This window comes from Haliotis rubra, unplaced genomic scaffold (assembly GCF_003918875.1).
Source record: "Haliotis rubra isolate DU_JTF1 unplaced genomic scaffold, ASM391887v1 Scf348, whole genome shotgun sequence".
Taxonomy (NCBI): domain Eukaryota; kingdom Metazoa; phylum Mollusca; class Gastropoda; order Lepetellida; family Haliotidae; genus Haliotis; species Haliotis rubra.
In genome coordinates this window covers 52,617-71,046 of record NW_025767022.1, presented here as the reverse complement: position 1 = coordinate 71,046, position 18,430 = coordinate 52,617, and the positions used below count along the sequence as shown (strand labels likewise).

At 38.1% G+C, this 18,430-nt stretch overlaps 1 protein-coding gene across 2 annotated transcripts; it reads left to right on the top strand.

Annotated features, from left to right (window-relative positions):
• Nucleotides 1-540: 540 nt before the first annotated feature.
• Nucleotides 541-17,176, top strand: LOC124284920 (pyruvate dehydrogenase (acetyl-transferring) kinase isozyme 2, mitochondrial-like). Of its 2 annotated transcripts, none has more exons than XM_046721052.1 (11): nucleotides 541-854; nucleotides 5,628-5,769; nucleotides 10,232-10,300; nucleotides 10,826-10,889; nucleotides 12,625-12,745; nucleotides 13,183-13,266; nucleotides 13,605-13,682; nucleotides 13,835-13,911; nucleotides 15,454-15,663; nucleotides 16,359-16,472; nucleotides 16,649-17,176. In XM_046721052.1, exons 1-11 carry the CDS (start codon nucleotides 743-745, stop codon nucleotides 16,808-16,810), a joined length of 1,233 nt encoding a protein of 410 aa, XP_046577008.1. In that variant the 5' UTR covers nucleotides 541-742; the 3' UTR covers nucleotides 16,811-17,176. The 2 variants fall into 2 exon arrangements, with proteins under 2 accessions (XP_046577008.1, XP_046577007.1); XM_046721051.1 differs by lacking the exon at nucleotides 541-854 and adding an exon at nucleotides 2,115-2,560.
• Nucleotides 17,177-18,430: the final 1,254 nt, after the last annotated feature.

The following is an 18,430-nucleotide window of genomic DNA, read 5'->3' as shown; positions in this document are numbered from 1 at the left end:
GTGACGTAACGGTAACGCCAGCTGACTCACTGGACACACAATGTCAGGGGTGGTGCTTAGTTCAATATAGATTGAGGCTGGGGGGTGACATACAAACACAAGAACGTATGGGATTTCTGCGGGTTAATGCGTAATGTGTCTTAGGGACCGTTCATAATTTGTGAAGATTGTGCAAGAAATGTTGACCATTATCGATAAAATTGAATATTATCGATTCATGATCGTCAATGCGACTGTCCCACAATATCCATCAATACACGTGTTTGAACACCCTGTTTTGATAGGCCTGTTTACACATAGCCAGATAACACATATGTAATCTACACAAGGGAAAATCCCCCGTCTGTCAAGTCTCCTCAGACATTGAGATAACCGACATGATTTCCACCGCAACTGGGCAGGGCTTGCTCGCTCAGCTGGGAGCACTGTCAGTGTTTACAACAATATATTATCATAGAAGGCGGGCCTTCAATGGTCACTCGAGCTGTGATTGGTTAAGAAATGCGTGACGTCTGAAATAGGTCAAGTAACGTAAATATCGGCGGAGAGACCCCAACGGAATATTCAGAACATTACGTGTAAATCTCGCTGAACTTCCGTCGTTAAGGACCATAAGCCAGTTTTATCTCGTTAGAAACAGTTGGAGACAGAAGTCAGTAGAGACGGATGAAGAAAACAACGGCTAGCTTGTATATGGAGTTTTACCCCGGGGACGATATTCACTATCAGCTTCAACTATACTATGATGGGTTCTCACACGGCGAGAAGATCTATTCAGAACCTCGCTCATATGCTAGAACACTACTCTCACTACAACCCATCACCGCTGTCAATCAAAAAATTCATTGATTTTGGTACGTAGAAATATTGTTTTTCTGCTATATATAATCTGAGTACCATGACGTTAATTAATGTCTGTGTTGTTATTTGGCATGATTGGGTTATTGCTTCACAACGTTCAGTTTCAGATATAAAGTAAGTGAAATATATCCTAGTTTTTATATATACAAATGAATGGGTCATTTATAGGCAAAAATGACAATTCCAAATATCTACGTTCGATCTGTAGGTGTGGATTCTGTGCTATTCCGCGACGAGGGTTATTTAACGTGTGATGGTGAAATTGTCGTGGTGTACAGGCAGTCCGTGACAGGAAGTCCCACGGCTGAAGTTTGGACGAAACAAATCTAATAGTTTGTCATGAAAGGTCAAATGTCATGTCGAATGCAGATGGTATTTATGCATAATATCTTAATGACTGTGGGTGTAGAACAGAGCATCATCACTTAGTGTGAAACACGCTTAAACCAGTAGAACAGAAGACGTAGATTATCCCTGCTTAAACACACATCCCGACCTGCCACCAATACCCCTACCAGCCAAGTGTCACCTACACCATTGTACCTGGTTCCGTGCATGTTCACACATCAACACGCCACACTGTATGTATTGCGGAGGGCTTTCAGATTGAGATGTTCCCTTGAAATGGAGGTGTGTCTCAATGAACCAATCACAATGTCTCTACTTTATCATCAGCAGCAATTGCGTCATTCACATTTCGTCATGAGGAAAATAACCAACAACATGCGCAAATGTATGGTTTTAAGTAAGATAAAAAGATTAGTTAAATGTTTTAATCTGAATATTACGTTTTCAAATGGATAATAATTATCAAAAAGCTAACATATTGGTTGATAGGGATATATTGGTGGTTATTGTACACGCATTGAGATAAATGGGATGTGATCTAAAGCCGTGTTCTGTCACTTGAGGCGGTATTGACCACAAAGGAGGGTGACCCTCACTTGACCCCAGATCAGCTGTTAACGCTTATCGCCCCTGACGAAATTTTCCCCGATAGAGGGCAAAGTCCACCTCTATTATCCTAACAACATATCGTGTATATCGTTTGCAGAGTAGGCTTCAAATGCCAAAGGGAAGCGGAGAAAGATTTTCGAAACCTTTTCCACTAAACATATCTTGTCACATATATTTTATTCGCCAGAGACTATATATTTTAATTGCTTCATTGTGAAATTGATATCAAAATGACAAAGACTCTGTTTCCCTCCTTCAGCTTATTAAATTAGTTGTATGCCGAATTGTATCCAAAACCAAAACACGGTGAACTGGGTCAAAGTCTACATGACGACTTGCATGTGTCACAGCAGTTGTTTGTTTACCGGAAAATCGGTGACCGAGATGCAAATGATTTCTTCGAGTTAGCACGTTTTGTTCATAGGCGGCCCGTTCCTTTCCAACACAGTCAGGGTCACAGTCTGACCTGATCTACAGAATTAGTTCGAACGCGGTAACCTCACGGGTTCGATCGGATATAGATCTTTCAATGTTTGTTTTGATTTCCATCCGTGTGGCTTCTTCTCAGAAACATTTTGGAAGGACTTGATTCCACTGAGTTATTTACACTTTTAATTCTCAGAGATGAAGTTGTCACGCATATTTTTTTCCAATGTCATGTCTGGACTGAGGTGGGCATCTTTTGAAAAGTACGCCACTTTCAACCCATCACCACTTTCATTGAAACAACTACTGGAGTTCGGTAAGCAGATATAGACATAAACTGTCAGAACGCACGCTAATGTTTCATATTTTGAAGACATAAGTATTGTTGATTATATATACACAATACAAAATGCTACATATCATTAATATGCAATGTGATAAAGGTAATCATTGGGTTCTGAACCATATTAGTGTATCAGATTCATTAGTCCAGGGCAGTATAGTCATTTCTGCATTTTGACAGAACTAGTGTCACTCTAACACACTAACAAAGTCTAACATCACGGAAAGTCTGAATTTAAACAAGCTTGCTTTCTCAATCTGAAATAGTTATTTATCATCGATTTACTGTCATTCAGTGCCTGCATCCCCTCAGGATTGTATATTATATTTGACAACAGTTACAAAATTATTACCTCACTTTCTTTTGCGGTTTGATAAAGTAATTCAAACACCCACACAACATTTATCTAAATTAAACTGTTGGAGATTGTCAAGATGATTTCAGTTTCTGTCAACAATATCAGGGAGCTAAGCAGGACTATTACATAATTGCAGTATTTATAAATGTTTCAGGGTTATGCTATTTATAGGCTGAGTACATTTCTTTTATTTGCAAATTGAGTAAATGCAAAATACCTGCCTCAGCAAACAATTTAGTTTACCAAGGGCGCTTAGTTGCGAATTTGCCTAAAATAAGCATAAAAATGGATGTGGAGATTTTGCTTTGTGGATTATGCAGTGTGTACTCGCTCATTTCATAAACACTAAAAATAATTTCTTGGTTATGTCCCCTCTTACATACTCAGGGCTCAAAATAATTTTTCAACATCAGGAGTACATACTCCTTATTTTTTCAATATAGGAAAACTGGAAAAACTGAAGAGTACATTTAGAGTACTGCATGGAATTTAATGGCGTATCAGTAATCTTGTGTTTCGTTTCATATATGCACCACAACATTGCTACTCTTGTGTAAACAGGTCAAGAAACAATAAAACAATACTTTTTCAGATAAATACGCTTGTTAATTATCCGCATGGTGCATATTTCTTATCCGTACATACGCCGAAACGGCCTTTATCGGGAGCCTTGCATACTGTTGTCTTGACCCATTCGATGTTGAAAGAATCTGTTAGGATCTAATGATCAGATCTTCACCTATACAAAACATTCATCCATGTGAAGGAAAGATAATACTTTGGATATGTATTAGTTCTGTATTTATATGTTAGGTATATTATCTGGGAATTATCATTGAAGCTAATCATTTCCTTACAAACATCTGCAAGTTTAGGAGGGACCTGAGACAGCAGAGTTCATTTTCACACAAAAAAACACTTATGCATATTGCTATGATAAATCAAATATGATAAAAAGTTCACGTTCTTTCTGTTTACCATGTCAGCATAAATTGATTCTCTGCCTGAAACATTCCATTGAATGTCATTTTACAACACTGTCAGGTGTGGTTTGTAAACAGCTGGCATAAACAAGAAAAAGTTCAAGGTCATTGAATAGATGAAAACACCACAAAGACACAAAAACAGCAGCTCTGTGAAGTAAGATGTATGAGCAACAAAGCACTCTTCCTAACATATGGACAAAATGTTATACATATTGTACTAATGACTACAGTATCTAGTTACAGTCAGCTATAAATAACCTATGTATGACACCACATACATATTAGTTTTGCCAAGTCACATTTATTCCACCTTTTTAAAGTTTGATCATCACAGTTGTAACAGGTGGCAGTTATTTCATTTATTTGTTGATAATTTTCTGTGTTCATGTGCTGTGTGAAAATATAATCCAAAGTTAATAAATGCACAAATCAGTTTTGTGTGCTGTCTACCAGACTAGCCATTAGAAGCAACGTAATACTTGTGAGCAAAGAGACTGACATAAATGGACGATAGTAAGGGATGCTACACTGAATAACATTCATGATATCTTTGATTTACAATCACCATTCAAGATATACATGTATGTTCAAGCCTGAATTCTGCGGAGTTTGATAGTACTCTGTATATTTTTTATGTTAAAAGTCGAGCCACTTGGCAAAAACACAATCTCTAAACAAGCATGTTTGCATATTTTCTCTAATTTCTGAGCCACTATGGGCTAAAATAACTCATTAATGCCTGATGTGCACTACTGTTCCTGTTTGTTACTGCAGGGATTTACAGGACAAGAATTCCAGCATCCTATATGCATAAAAATTGACAATGGACGCAACAAAATTGATTAGCACATCCACAGGGACGCAGAAAAAGGCAAATATTTTTTTAAAAAATTCCAATCAAGTGACAATAGGTTATTACCGAGTTTGCAACTAGCTGGGTTATGGTACTATTGACAGTTTAATTACTGTAACAATGTGATGATCATGATACACAATACAATAACAGTATTAATAATAATATTTAAGTGTCTGGGACCCGAATGTTGTTGCCAAGGACCCCTGAAAAGAGTATGAGTCACAGGGACCCTCAAATACAGGACTCCATGTAAATCCCTGTTACTCTATATAGGTTAGAAAACAAAGCCTTTGTGTTCCGTTGTGAAAATGGTTGGAGTCAAAGGGGCGGAGTGCCAAGGACTTCTTACGAATATGATGCACTGAGGTCATTTCGGTCGTGGCCATCATTCAAAGAAGTTTCTCCCCTTAAAATGTCTAAACACATTATTTTGCTATTTTACAAAGATACTCAAGAACTCAAAAGTAATCGAAAAAGACTATATGAGTCGCCTCATGAAATGTGATCATAGTGCCTTTGGCATGTACTCTTGGTTTTGGTGACATGGTCTGTGAAATACATGTCCTGGGACAGATACACAATTCAGTTGGATCACCTCGATCGCATAAATGTTATTTCAGTGATGCTCAAATATACCACTTCATAAACGAACTAACATAGTAAACATGTCATTGTCAATTTCTCATGTTTTCTTCCATGTAGGCATCAAATGGTGTTAACTTCAAAATAGTATTAACTTCTTGATTCTGTGTGTTAATGCCATAACACATGGTCAAAATTGTCAGTGAGTGCTATCGTTCGGATAAAGTTAAAGAAGGTCTGTGTCCTGTGTACTTTCAGGTAGCAAGACAGGGAGTCAAGAGCTCTCGTTTAACTTCCTGCGCAATGAGCTTCCTGTTAGGATGGCTAACATTATGAAGGAGATCAACCATCTTCCTGAGAACCTTCTGCAGATGCCTTCAGTCTCTCTTGTCATGAGTTGGTAAGTACATCTATACATACATGACATACTGTTGATCATAGTTCATTCTGAAGATTCCCTCAGATTCCCTCAGTTGATCAAGTATTCTCCCATTGTTGATCATAGTTCATTCTGAAGATTCCCTCAGTCTCCCTTGTCATGTACATCTATACATACATGAGTTGATCATAGTAGTCTGGTATCATAGTTCATTCAAGATAAACTCAATCCCTCATATTTGTGAGTTGGTAAGTACATACATACATACACATGAGATACTGTTGATCATAGTTCATTCTGAAGATTCCCTCAGTCTCCCTTTGTCATGAGTTGGTAAGTACATCTATACATACATGAGATACTGTTGATCATAAGAGGTCATGAGTGGTAAGTACATCTATACATATACATACATGTAGTTCATGCATAGTTCATTGTCTCCCTTTGTCATGAGTTGGTAAGTACATCTATACATACATGACATACTGTTGATCATAGTGACTTCAGCTAATCATGATTCATTGTGGATTGTTGGTGAGTTTCTGAAGTAAACCATCTATATTACCTCAGCTTGCCCTAGCCTCCTTTGTCATGAGTTGATGAGCATAGCCATATATTCATGATTTACTCCTAATCATACTCATAAAGATTTGGTTGTTGCTCAAATTGGTCACGATAGATATGAAAGAACTAGTTGATATGAATCCCTGGCAATGTACATCCAACCATGTGTATTTGCACTCTAACCTTGTCTGCGAACTTGTTCCAGTCAAAGGGAGTAAAGATCTTTTTGTTAACCAGACTGTGTCCGTTGTCCATGACTACGTTAAATACTCAAGGCTATGACTATTGATTCATTGGTAATACATCTTCAACATGTTACTCCTAGTGTCATATTGTGGAAGAGACTGCTAATTGATGCAGAGAACTAATGATGTGAGTCGTTGGGTGCTACCACAGTATGTATTGATTTGTCAGCACCGTAGGACTGACAAGATGAACCAGTTTTTTCTCTGCCACCAAGTATCTTTCCATTCAGCAGTGTCACTGTGTCCACTTTCTACTATCACCTGTATTTCAGCGTAAATTCTCACAGTCACCATATGGTTTACTACCTGTGTCACCTGTGGGTTAAAATCAATAAATGATTAGCTTCCACTGGGTATGTTGAAAGAGTATTTTCATGATCCCTATCTTTGTGTATTGATTGGTTATTGTGTAGCAATGTGTCAGCCCTGGATAGTAGTGGGGGTAACTGAGTTTGCACTGGAACAGATTAACTGACACTGTGGAAATTTTTTAAAACTTGACACTTGCCAGGTCAAGGTCATTTCTGGTCACATCTATAGTCACTTTATTTATGTATTTGGTTTGCAGACCATGTACTGAAAGTTAGCAGAAGTTCTGATATTTCTTCTCAAAGAACAGTTTTTATAATTCTTGTGAAAGGTGATATCCATATATATTGCTGGAGTGATTAAATAGTCGACCAATCATGTGTCAGTAATTATCAATGGCCCCGGGAGACTAATTTATATTCACAAAAAATGAGACTTCAATTAAATTTTAGAAAGTATATTCTCATTGTTATGTTTGTGAGATCAATACATAAACAACACATGCAGTAAGCCTGCAATGTAAACAACTGAGGTCCAATTATTGATATTGATTACTGAGTTCCAAGAACTGATGTTCATATTGTGGACAATAACCTACATTAGCAATTTAACATTATCATCAGTTGATATGATTATCTTGAATTTGTTCAAAACATATTTACTGATATCACCAACAGTGCATGTAATAACTGAATGCATACATTGTTTGTCACATGTTAAGCAATAATATTCACATAGTACAAGAACAGCACGACATGTAATTGCTCATGCAAGCATGGTCTTGTCTCTGTCCCACAACAAAAGGTTAACTCTATGTGGGTAACAGTATCAGTTGATTACAGCAAGCCTGAATGAATGTGAATTAGACACAAGCTGATGGATACCAACAAGCTGTATGTGGACTGCAGATGAAGTTCCCCACATGTTGCCCCTACCTTGATACATAGTGATGCAGGTGCTGTGGCACAGTACATACGACCCAGCAGTAATTGTAACATATGCTGTATTTGGGAGTACACTTTCCTAGTAAAGTACAGATTCTAAAGTACTGTCGGAAATGCTAGAAAAATGCTTTTTAGCCTTAATATCTTTATAAAGGTGATAAATGTACTATGTTGTCAATATATCAACTCGCGTAAAGTGTACCTAATTTCTATTTCAATCGATTTAACATTCCCATGCATTTAAAGGGCAGTTTACAGGAGAGAATTTGGTATCAAAACAGCAACTTCGGATTTTTTCAGAGTTCAACAACAGAAATCTGAAATAGTCTTTACATTTATGCTAATAATACAGGTGGTGTAAAAATATGAATTAACGTATTTCCTAAACAAATAAATGTTGAATGTTTGTGTTACTTTACTTAATTATCGTTTCATTATTGAAAAAATATTAATATAAATGTTAAGTCTTGATAAATACGTTTCCCGTCATGCATGCACATCTTTATCACAGCGTCCACTGTGGCCAACGATTTGCAGTCGATTGTTGCAAAGGTTTATAAGTTTTTTCTGCCTGAAAGACAGAGGTAAACCTTTCATTAGTTTAGAAAGGGTTTATTACAGAACTTGTAGAGCTGTTGGTATGTCTTACCAACAAGTTTACAATATTGTAAACAAATCAGACAAGACAGGGACCGTCTCAAAAGCAAAACCGGGACGTAAAACCATCCTTGACAACTTTGACAAGGGAGTGCTTAGACGGGCGGTCTACAAACTTTATGAGAAGAAGAATATATATATTCTAAAGAAGTTACACCAGTGACTTCGTCAAATCTTTGGCCAATGTTCACAACTAGATTAAACTGACCGAATTACATACATATTTTTTCAATGAAATATACTGTTGACATGCAAAACATTTATTAAAACGTTGCACATTTCTACAATCAATCGATAAGATAACACATGTGATAGGATTCTTTCCAATGTACAGTAATTCGTGTTTATTTCAAAACAATTCACATACACAAATGATCCCTTACATAACCAATACGTATACTATACGTACACATATTCAACATTTTGCAGAAAACATCTATTGAGATGACCCCTCGCCCGAGCGTGTGCTCAGGTGTCAATTTCACCTGTCGATACCGTGGATGCTGATGACGTAACACAGGCAATTAATGTTTGTATCAAATAACGTCCCACTACCCCTTATTTTTCTAAGTTTTTGGTATTTTCATCAGTAAAAACACATTTTAGAGCATGTCTCAAAATTTATTCCCTCGGTCTACATTAGGTAGATGTTTCTTGAAGTGATATTTGTTATTTAAGTAACTGTAATACCTCTGAATTTTAAATACAAGTAAAAAAGCATTTTTCTAGCATTTCCGACAGTACTTTAGTACTTTTGTTGGGCTGAGTCCTATCCGGGATTCCAACCCACACCCTCAGAGTTAGGCACCTAATCGCCAGAAAATGTAATCCCAAATATAACATATGTTACGTTTGACCACTTTCTAAATGGTACAGTGTATCCCAGCAGTAATTGTCATAAAAACCTGAGTTTATCTTCACATGGGAGCCCTAGCAACCTGCCTCATCGGTATTCCTAATAGAGATACATTATCATCTTCTCAGCCTATGTCAGATCTGTGATAAGATATTGATAATTAAGCTTCCAAGAAAATGAGAATAGAATGTAAGGTTGACAACTTTGATCTGTTAGTAGTGTTCAGACTGCTGCCTACTTCTTCTGGAAAACACTTGTGAAGTGGTCAGTGTCCATTGCCCGGAATAAAGTGTGGTGCCTGTTGTGAAATAAATACAAATTTGTCATCCCTCCATCAGAAGCTGCAGTCTGTGACTATTCTCTTCAGACCATACTGTTAATAATGCAACTTATTATGATAAATTGACACTTATTAAATAAAATTTACACATAAATTCATTGCATGACCCATTCAATTTGTAACTACATGTCTGGCATGAGATTGCCTATGGGCAAGCACTTACTTCAAAAACTGGGCTCCACTGGAAGAATTTGCATTTGACATTGTTGATGATCTTGTCTCATAGACTAAACACAATTATCAATCAATTCCACTTTCAGGGAATCATGTGAAGAGATTGGATTTAAATTTTTTACAAAATCCAAATCCGTAAATGTCAGAGGTTGATTGGTTACAAATTGGTTATGTACAGTATATGTGTACTTTCAGGTTTTCAGTATGATGAGGAATGATTGAAAGTTTTCGAATAAAAACAATACATCAATTTCTATGTACCTGTGTAATTGATTATGGCCATGTGTGATGAATCATTGCAACCATAGGAAGTAATAGATGCATCATTGATAATGATTGATTAGTAAGTCATTGAGTTTAAAATCTGTCTCATTTTCTTGGACTTATGTTGCAGGTATGAACAGAGTTTTAAGGAACTACTTCACTTTGAAGAAAACAACACAAGTGACAAGACCCTTACTGAGTAAGTTTAATGCAACACTTACCAACATTCCAGCAGCCCTTACTTTGTCACGTTTTAAACATATACCAGTGATTGATGTTATGAACACTGACGAGCCCCATCAGGGACAATTACATGCCTTTGACTTATTTTGACCACTCGAGTGTTTTGTGTCCAGCATATTTCACTTGGGACATTCTAACCAAGCATCCACTTAGGGAGAACAGCATATTTGCAATGGACAAATTCTAGCCTTGAGGAAGACCAGCATTGCTCACTGGCATTGGCTCTAACAAGACATTCCTGGAAAGTTACAGAGGCTATCTGGTGTACCCTGTTTTCATGTGACATGCCTACGCTACATGCATAGTGCTAGTGTTGGACAGGGAACACACTGTAACTATTGCAGTGGTAATAAGTGGGTCTATGTCTTCATCGTTGTTGATATCCACATGTGAGCCTTATCCTCGGCACCTTCCGCTGCATGTCATACTTGTTGGTCGATTTATGTTATTGATAATATGTAACATTCAAACTTTGTTTCAGCTTCACTGACACACTTACACATATACGGAATCGTCACGCCAACGTGGTGGAAACCATGGCTCAGGTATGATGATCCGTGTTACCTTGGCAACCTGTACCTGCCTTCATACACCTGTAATTAGGATGGTAATGATGAGAGCAGAGGCATGCTTCATGACTTGGTTCTATGATGCATGATGACACGGGGCAGGGGAGAGGTAGTGGCAGCATGAGAATACAGCAGTAAATATAAGGCATCACAGACTTTTCTCAATGAATCTTTTGTTCTCAAATCCGTGAGTATGTGATGAAATGTCTTCAAAGATATTTCTGAAGAATGAATTTCACTCTTTCTTTAGAGGAGATGTATTGACTTTACAATTCTTAACATATGTTACATGGTCGAACAAAGTACCTATCTACCAACAAATAGAATATGTTAATGATTTTATTATTATCTAACAAGCAGAAAACAACTGTTCTAATCTCACAACCTGCACATACGTATGCATGTCGTAATACCAGCATCATCATATTGGGGGTCGGTGGGGTAACCAAGTGGTTAAAGCACTCATTTGTCACACAGAGGACCCAGGTTTGATTCCCCACATGGGTACAATGCGTGAAGCCCATTCCTGGTGTCCCCCACCGTGTTATTGCTGGAATATTGCTAAAAGCAGCGTAAAACCATACTCACTCATCTAGTGGTTAGATGTGTGCCATTTTTCCGCACTTAGATACGAGATAGGATAATGTGTTGAGATGGGATATAGCTGGAGTGATGAATAGGTAAAAAAATGAAGATATATGCTGTGCCAACTGAGTTTGAAAAGAAAAAAATTAATGTATAATAATAAGTAATGTTTGGCAGGGTATAACTGTATTATGATGTCAATGTTTGATAGTTTATAGCTGTTGTCATGGTGAGAGTTTCACAAGGCATGACTATACACTGGTGAATGCTTGACATGGTATAACACACTATGTATTATGATGGTGAATATTTGACAGGGTATAACACACTATGTATTATGATGGTGAATGTTTGACAGGGTATAACACACTATGTATTATGATGGTGAATGTTTGACAGGGTATAACACACTGTGTATTATGATGGTGAATGTTTGACAGGGTATAACACACTGTATTATGATGGTGAATGTTTGACAGGGTATAACACACTATGTATTATGATGGTGAATGTTTGACAGGGTATAACACACTATGTATTATGATGGTGAATGTTTGACAGGGTATAACACACTATGTATTATGATGGTGAATGTTTGACAGGGTATAACACACTATGTATTATGATGGTGAATGCTTGACAGGGTATAACACACTATGCATTCTGATGGTGAATGTTTGACATGGTGAATGCTTGACAGGGTAAACACACTATGCATTCTGATGGTGAATGTTTGACAGGGTGTAACACACTATGTATTCTGATGGTGAATGTTTGACAGGGTATAGGTATTCTGATGGTGAATGTTTGACAGGGTTATGCATTCTGATGGTGAATGTTTGACAGGGTGGCAGGGTATAACACACTATGCATTCTGATGGTGAATGTTGACGACGGGGTATAACACACTATGCATTCTGATGGTGAATGTTTGACAGGGTGTAACACACTATATTCTGATGGTGAATGTTTGACATGGTATAACACACTATGTATTCTGATGGTGAATGCTTGACAGGGTGCAACACACTATGACATCTATGATGGTGAATGTTTGACATGGTATTGTTATTATGATGGCAAATGTTAGACAAGGTATAACTATTATGATGTGAATGGTTTACAGGGCATCATTGAGCTGAAGGAGACATATGGCGTGGATGGCAACACCAACAACCGCATCCAGTATTTCCTGGACCGATTCTACATGAGCAGGATTAGCATCCGGATGCTCATCAATCAGCACAGTGAGTAATGGCACTGTCTGTCTTTGTGATTTATGGACAAGGCTCTGATTAAGCTGTCTCTCATACTTTATCATGACATTGAATCTGTGTTAGTTCGATGGAACAAGGCTACTGGAGCTAACACCTGGTAACTGAACAAAGTTCATATGGTTCTTTTACATTACTTACACCTTGCACACTGGTTTGTGTCTTTCATCTTTTTAAGGATTCCTCTGAGTGCCAAAATTGCCAATAAACCTGCATTAGTTTGAAGAACTGTTACATTCAGACTAGTTTATCAATTATCATTGCCCTGAATGCATTACCATATCTGCTGATGCCTTCCCTCTTTGTTTTTGCTGTGCTTCATTCTAGAAGGATGCCACAGTACAATCTTGGGCTGATGCTTAATTACATGTATGAGTTTCCTACATTACCATGGCAACGTGTTGTTTCAGCTCTGTTGTTTGGCTCTCAACTTGCCCACCCACGGCATATAGGCTGCATCGACCCCAGCTGTAATGTGTTGGACGTTGTGCAGGGTAGGTTTCCATCATTGTACATTAGAACCCTGTTCTACTATCATTGGGGACATGGATGGCACAGGTGTTTACAGAGTTGCCTCCCTTACACACAACAGAAAACTGATGGTGTCTTTAAATCTCTGTTTGTCTGGATTGTTTATTGGTTTGATAGCAAGTTTAGGCTTTCCTCCTACACTATTCTGTTGTAGGTAGTTAACTGTTTTGTTTTTGTAGAAATTTGATGAATACTTTTGTGAAAGGAGTGTGAACATCATATTTCCTATCTACTGATGTTGTCAATGTTGTTTCAGAAATAATTGGGTTTTTTTCTATTATGAAATGTGTTTTGGTTCCAGATGCGTATGAGAATGCTCGATTTCTCTGTGACCAGTACTACCTCATCTCACCCGAAGTGGACATTATAACAAAAAATCGTAAGATGTGTTAGACTCATTGTCTTGCTTGTTGATAATTCATCAGTGATCATGGTTATTACTAGGCCATATTCTTAAATTGATGTAAGCGAATAGAAAGTGATACAGATCTGATCTACATTCTTTAACCTTCTGCAACGGTATGTTTTCAGCACTGGAGAAAGAGTCCACAATCAATATGGTGTATGTACCTTCTCACCTCTATCACATGCTGTTCGAACTGTTTAAGGTGGGTCTGATATCATGCTGTCATTATTGTTATGCTGTAGGTACAACAAGAAATAAAAATATAGTTGAAAGCAACGATGAGGGCGTCTTGGCTTTAGTTCTAGCTAGCTAGCCTAGAGTATCTGTCACATATCTGATGAAAGTAGTAATAGTTTTAGTTAATATGAATCATATCACTGCTAGTCGAATGCTCTTCGACTGGAAGTACTGGAAGGTCTTTAAGTTTCAATAAATTCATCACGAAACCTATTTTCTTAGATTTAAAAATATCACTTTGGTATCATAAATCTCAAACCAGAAGAACCCTTTGTTCAAACAGTCAGAGAAACAGAAACTTTTTTGGCCTTAACTGAATAAGTTGCAAGGCTCACTGTGATTCCCATTATGCGAATTTAATGTACGTCTTTCTTTAACAAGAAAACATACTTTTCCATTGATCTAATATCAATAATAGATATATACAAAAATTAGCAAGGACATTGTTTTATTTTGACTAGATCCTTGTCTATTGTTATACTCTTAATCAGCATTACATGCCGTTACATGTAGCTGACAAGCCGTGATTCACATCTAACTGTCTGTAAACACTCTTGTGCCATTTGACCAAAAGAAGACATTTTTATGCTCTTTATCATGATGCATTGCCTACTGATAGTGATACCTGGTGAGTTGTGATGCAGATTTTTGCTGCACTGTTGGAAGACACTCCCATCTAAATGTTAACAGCAGCCAAATTGACATGTGGACACGAAGCACTCGTGCTCTGTATTTATGTAGGATTTATCACTATCCATAACGCTGTTTCTCTCACGCTGACGCAAGTGAACTTGTGATTTCACAGCAATTAAAGTACTCCAGTAGGGGTATTCTCGGTCCGTGGACACCCTGTGTCGTGTAAAAACATGTCTCCAGAAAAATGTGTCCACATTGGGTTACTAAGCTAATTAACGCCAGACAATAGACAGAGTGTGTGATTGCAAGACTTCGAGTAATACTACTACTAGACTTGTGAAATTATAAGGAAACGAAACGAAACAAGTTTTTTTTCAACAGTTTTAATAAAATTATAAGACACTGTGTCAGCAAACACAATAACGCTGATGTCCCCACGGTTATTAACCATTGATAAACTTCAATTTCATTTGGAACAGCGCGGTGGTTGTGTGAGGATGTTGTTTACTGTAGATACAGTTGATTTACAACCCTTGATGCCAAGGACACCAGGTCTCCTTGCAGCAAGGAGCCCTAAAAATTTATTACATCATTAAAACCTGATTTAAATATATCTAGGTGAACTAGCATTGAGATGGACTTACTATGTATATTGTGTTGAACAGTGGCATGGTATTTTACTCTCTCTCTCTTTATAAGTGAAATAACCTTGAACCACAATGTTTAAACTAACTTCTCACCTTAATGAAGACGTAGTACGTGCTTGACCATTTCATGGTATGTTTTCCCTGTTCAAGCAAGTGAGTGTTCAGTCTTATTCTTCACCAAATAGAAAGACATGTTAGCTGACTGATGTTGTTCCCTCTTGCAGAATGCCATGCGAGCTGTGGTGGAACACAGCCCTCCGGACGGTGATGTACCCAAACTGAATGTAATGATATCCAAGGGAAGTGAAGATCTGACAATCAGACTGTCGGACGTGGGTGGGGGAGTGCCCAGGTCTAAGGTTGATCAACTGTTCCAGTATATGTACTCCACTGCTCCCCAGCCTGACCGCTCTGGGGATGGGTCAGCACCACTGGTACGTTTCCTCTCTCCTCCAGTGTGCCGGTCACTGCTGTATACTTCATGTATTACTGTCTTGCAAATATCTCTGCATGTTGACAGTTCACTGTGCAGTAGTTCTGTGCCTTAGGCATGCCACTAACCTATGACCATGGTTTGAAATCTAAGATCTGAAGGTTATATTTGTGAGTTTGTCAGCATTATGCACAAGCTTGTTGGTTTCATCTCCGGCAAATATTTCTTGGCATTTTCAAAATCAAAACGGATTTCTATAATATCACTGAAATACTGTTGAAATAGTGGTGTTAAGCTGAGTAACTCACCCTCTTGCATAACATAATCTGCTGGTGATGTGTGATTCTTGGTAGCTTGGCCAAGATAGATAATATGTGAGACTTGTGTCCTGATATCCTGCATAAACTTCACACACGCTGGAAATATCGTTCAGCTCAGTGTCAACTTCTTACTTCCACCTACCTTTTGACGGTTGATTGAAGAGGATGTTTTGAAGGAAAATTGTACTTAGTGGCCAAATGTTATTATAGGATATTTCTGTTAAGTGTTATGCTTTGCTGTGTTATTGCTGATTTGTTGACCAAAAATCATACTTCCTCAATTTATAACATACGCTTGATACATGTCTGTGTTGTGCTGGATTGTGTCCATGTGTGCAAGTATGTGGATGTTATTCCTGTTGTGTTGTGTTTCCAGGCTGGCTATGGGTACGGCCTGCCCCTGTCCAGGCTTTACGCGCGATACTTCCAGGGCGACTTAGTACTCAACTCGGTCGAGGGATACGGAACTGATGCTGTCATTTATCTTAAAGTAGGTATCAAATAGCAGATGCTGTAAATTGTATTTATTGCAAATATATATGTTAATGTCTTCAGTAAATATGCTTAGCAATGTTTCACAGTGGTATGGCCGTAGACTGCTAAGCAATGTTTTTTTCTATCAGAGTTACCTCCCCTGTCTTAACCATATTTCATATGTAACTTCAGGTGTTATCAGATGAAGCCAATGAACACCTCCCAGTGTACAACAAAACTGCCTCTAAAGTGTATGAGACTGATATTCCCATCCATGACTGGAGTTCCCCCTGGTCCCCAGGTGGGGGATCGGCCTCAAGAACATACACCACATGGGCTCGCAGTCTGTCCTGATCTCAGCTGCAGGGTAGGATACACTGGCAGAAGAACAGAACTGCCTGCAGGAACGATCTCTTGGTTGTGACTCGGTCACTAGCTTGACATGATGCTTCTTTCACTGGCGATAAGTCTTTATGAGTAGGTAGTAGCTGGTGATGCTAGAGTGTAATAACATTATTGTTTCATTTCTGAGTCTGATAGGTGTACAGTCCCTTCATAGATGTTCACTCAACACTATTGGATATGTATTGTGATGGAAAAGAACAGCTGGATCAGTGTGTTTTTTATGCAGATGGTTTGGGAAGTAACAAATCAGCTTGTAGAAATCCTCAAATATATTTTGTGAATTGGATTTTTAAAATGAAATGGTGTCCCAATGAACTGTATTTGAGACTTGTCATCTTGCTGATTCCATGTGTCCAGGATGAATGTTGACTGTTGAAGAAACTGATAAATCATTGATACACAACAATCTGCATCAAAGAATATGTCACATGTAGCAGGTTTTTGTCCTGCACTGAGAGTTCCAGTTGTCCATATCAGTGATCTGTTGTACATGTTACATCTGTGATTGATGCTGAGTGTGGATAGGTGTTTATTACCCACGTGGTCAGCGTTGCATACTACTCTAGTACGTCACACGAGTGTCGTATCGCGTTGACCTGTGTCGTAACGATTTGACCTGAGATTCTAACGATTTGATTGGATAACCGATGACCTCTCAGTTAGGTCACGTTGTGACGGAACTACTTGTTCATTCATAACAAACATGTGAATTCATTCATTCTACAACTTAGATGCATTGTGGGAATGTAAACATTGCGAACGTTGCCGTGTCGCTGTTTAATTTTGAGTCGAACTGAGACATTATATCCGTCGAAAAACATAAATGCAATATTTCCACCAGTGATGTTAGCCGAGTGCAGCAGTTGCAAACCAAGAAACGGGGTGCTATGGAGTAGTTTACTGTAGGAGGCTGTACGAGGCGATGACAACTGACATGCATCGTGATGTCGGTTACCAAGGGGACAGACGAGAATGGCGTAGTGACACCAATACAGTGTGACGTCATGCATAAGTGTACTACAGAACAAAATTCTTCCGCAACCTCTTTATGAAATCGGTTTTGGTTTGAAACCATATCAATAACAAAAATATGCTATATTGTCAATTTAATGCATGTAAGACTTTGGTAATAAATAAAATACCACACAAGGTCACATACGACATACGAACTCATGATTCCTATGGTTTCTGACCTTGCTTTTGCTCGGTCAGATACCATAGGAAGGACACTGACACTCGTGACACTCGTTTCGTATGTAATGAGACCTCATGTAGTATTCTCTATGTATGTGATCTTGCTGTACACCTCCCTATTTGTGTGATATTCACTCCCTAAGCTTCATGCAGGTACCATCTTCAGTAAGACGTCAGTCTTCTGATATCATTTGTGTTTTTCGGGTTGTTTTTTTGTAACTGGGTGCAAAATGTGGCATCTCACACTTAATGCGTCCGACTTTGTCACATACTCCTACAGGAACAATCTGTTAGAGGACAACCAGATGATGGGAAGGAAACTATGAAGCTTTGTAATCAAGGGCAACTTCTTGTCCTTTGTGAATGGTGATGAAA

Coding starts and splice junctions, on each gene's coding strand:
- LOC124284920 (XM_046721051.1), top strand. CDS start 2,443: ATGAAGTTGTCACGCATATTTTTTTCCAATGTCATGTCTGGACTGAGG. Junction 13,683..13,834: donor GGACATTATAACAAAAAATC/GTAAGATGTGTT, acceptor GTATGTTTTCAG/CACTGGAGAAAGAGTCCACA. Junction 13,912..15,453: donor TGCTGTTCGAACTGTTTAAG/GTGGGTCTGATA, acceptor TCCCTCTTGCAG/AATGCCATGCGAGCTGTGGT.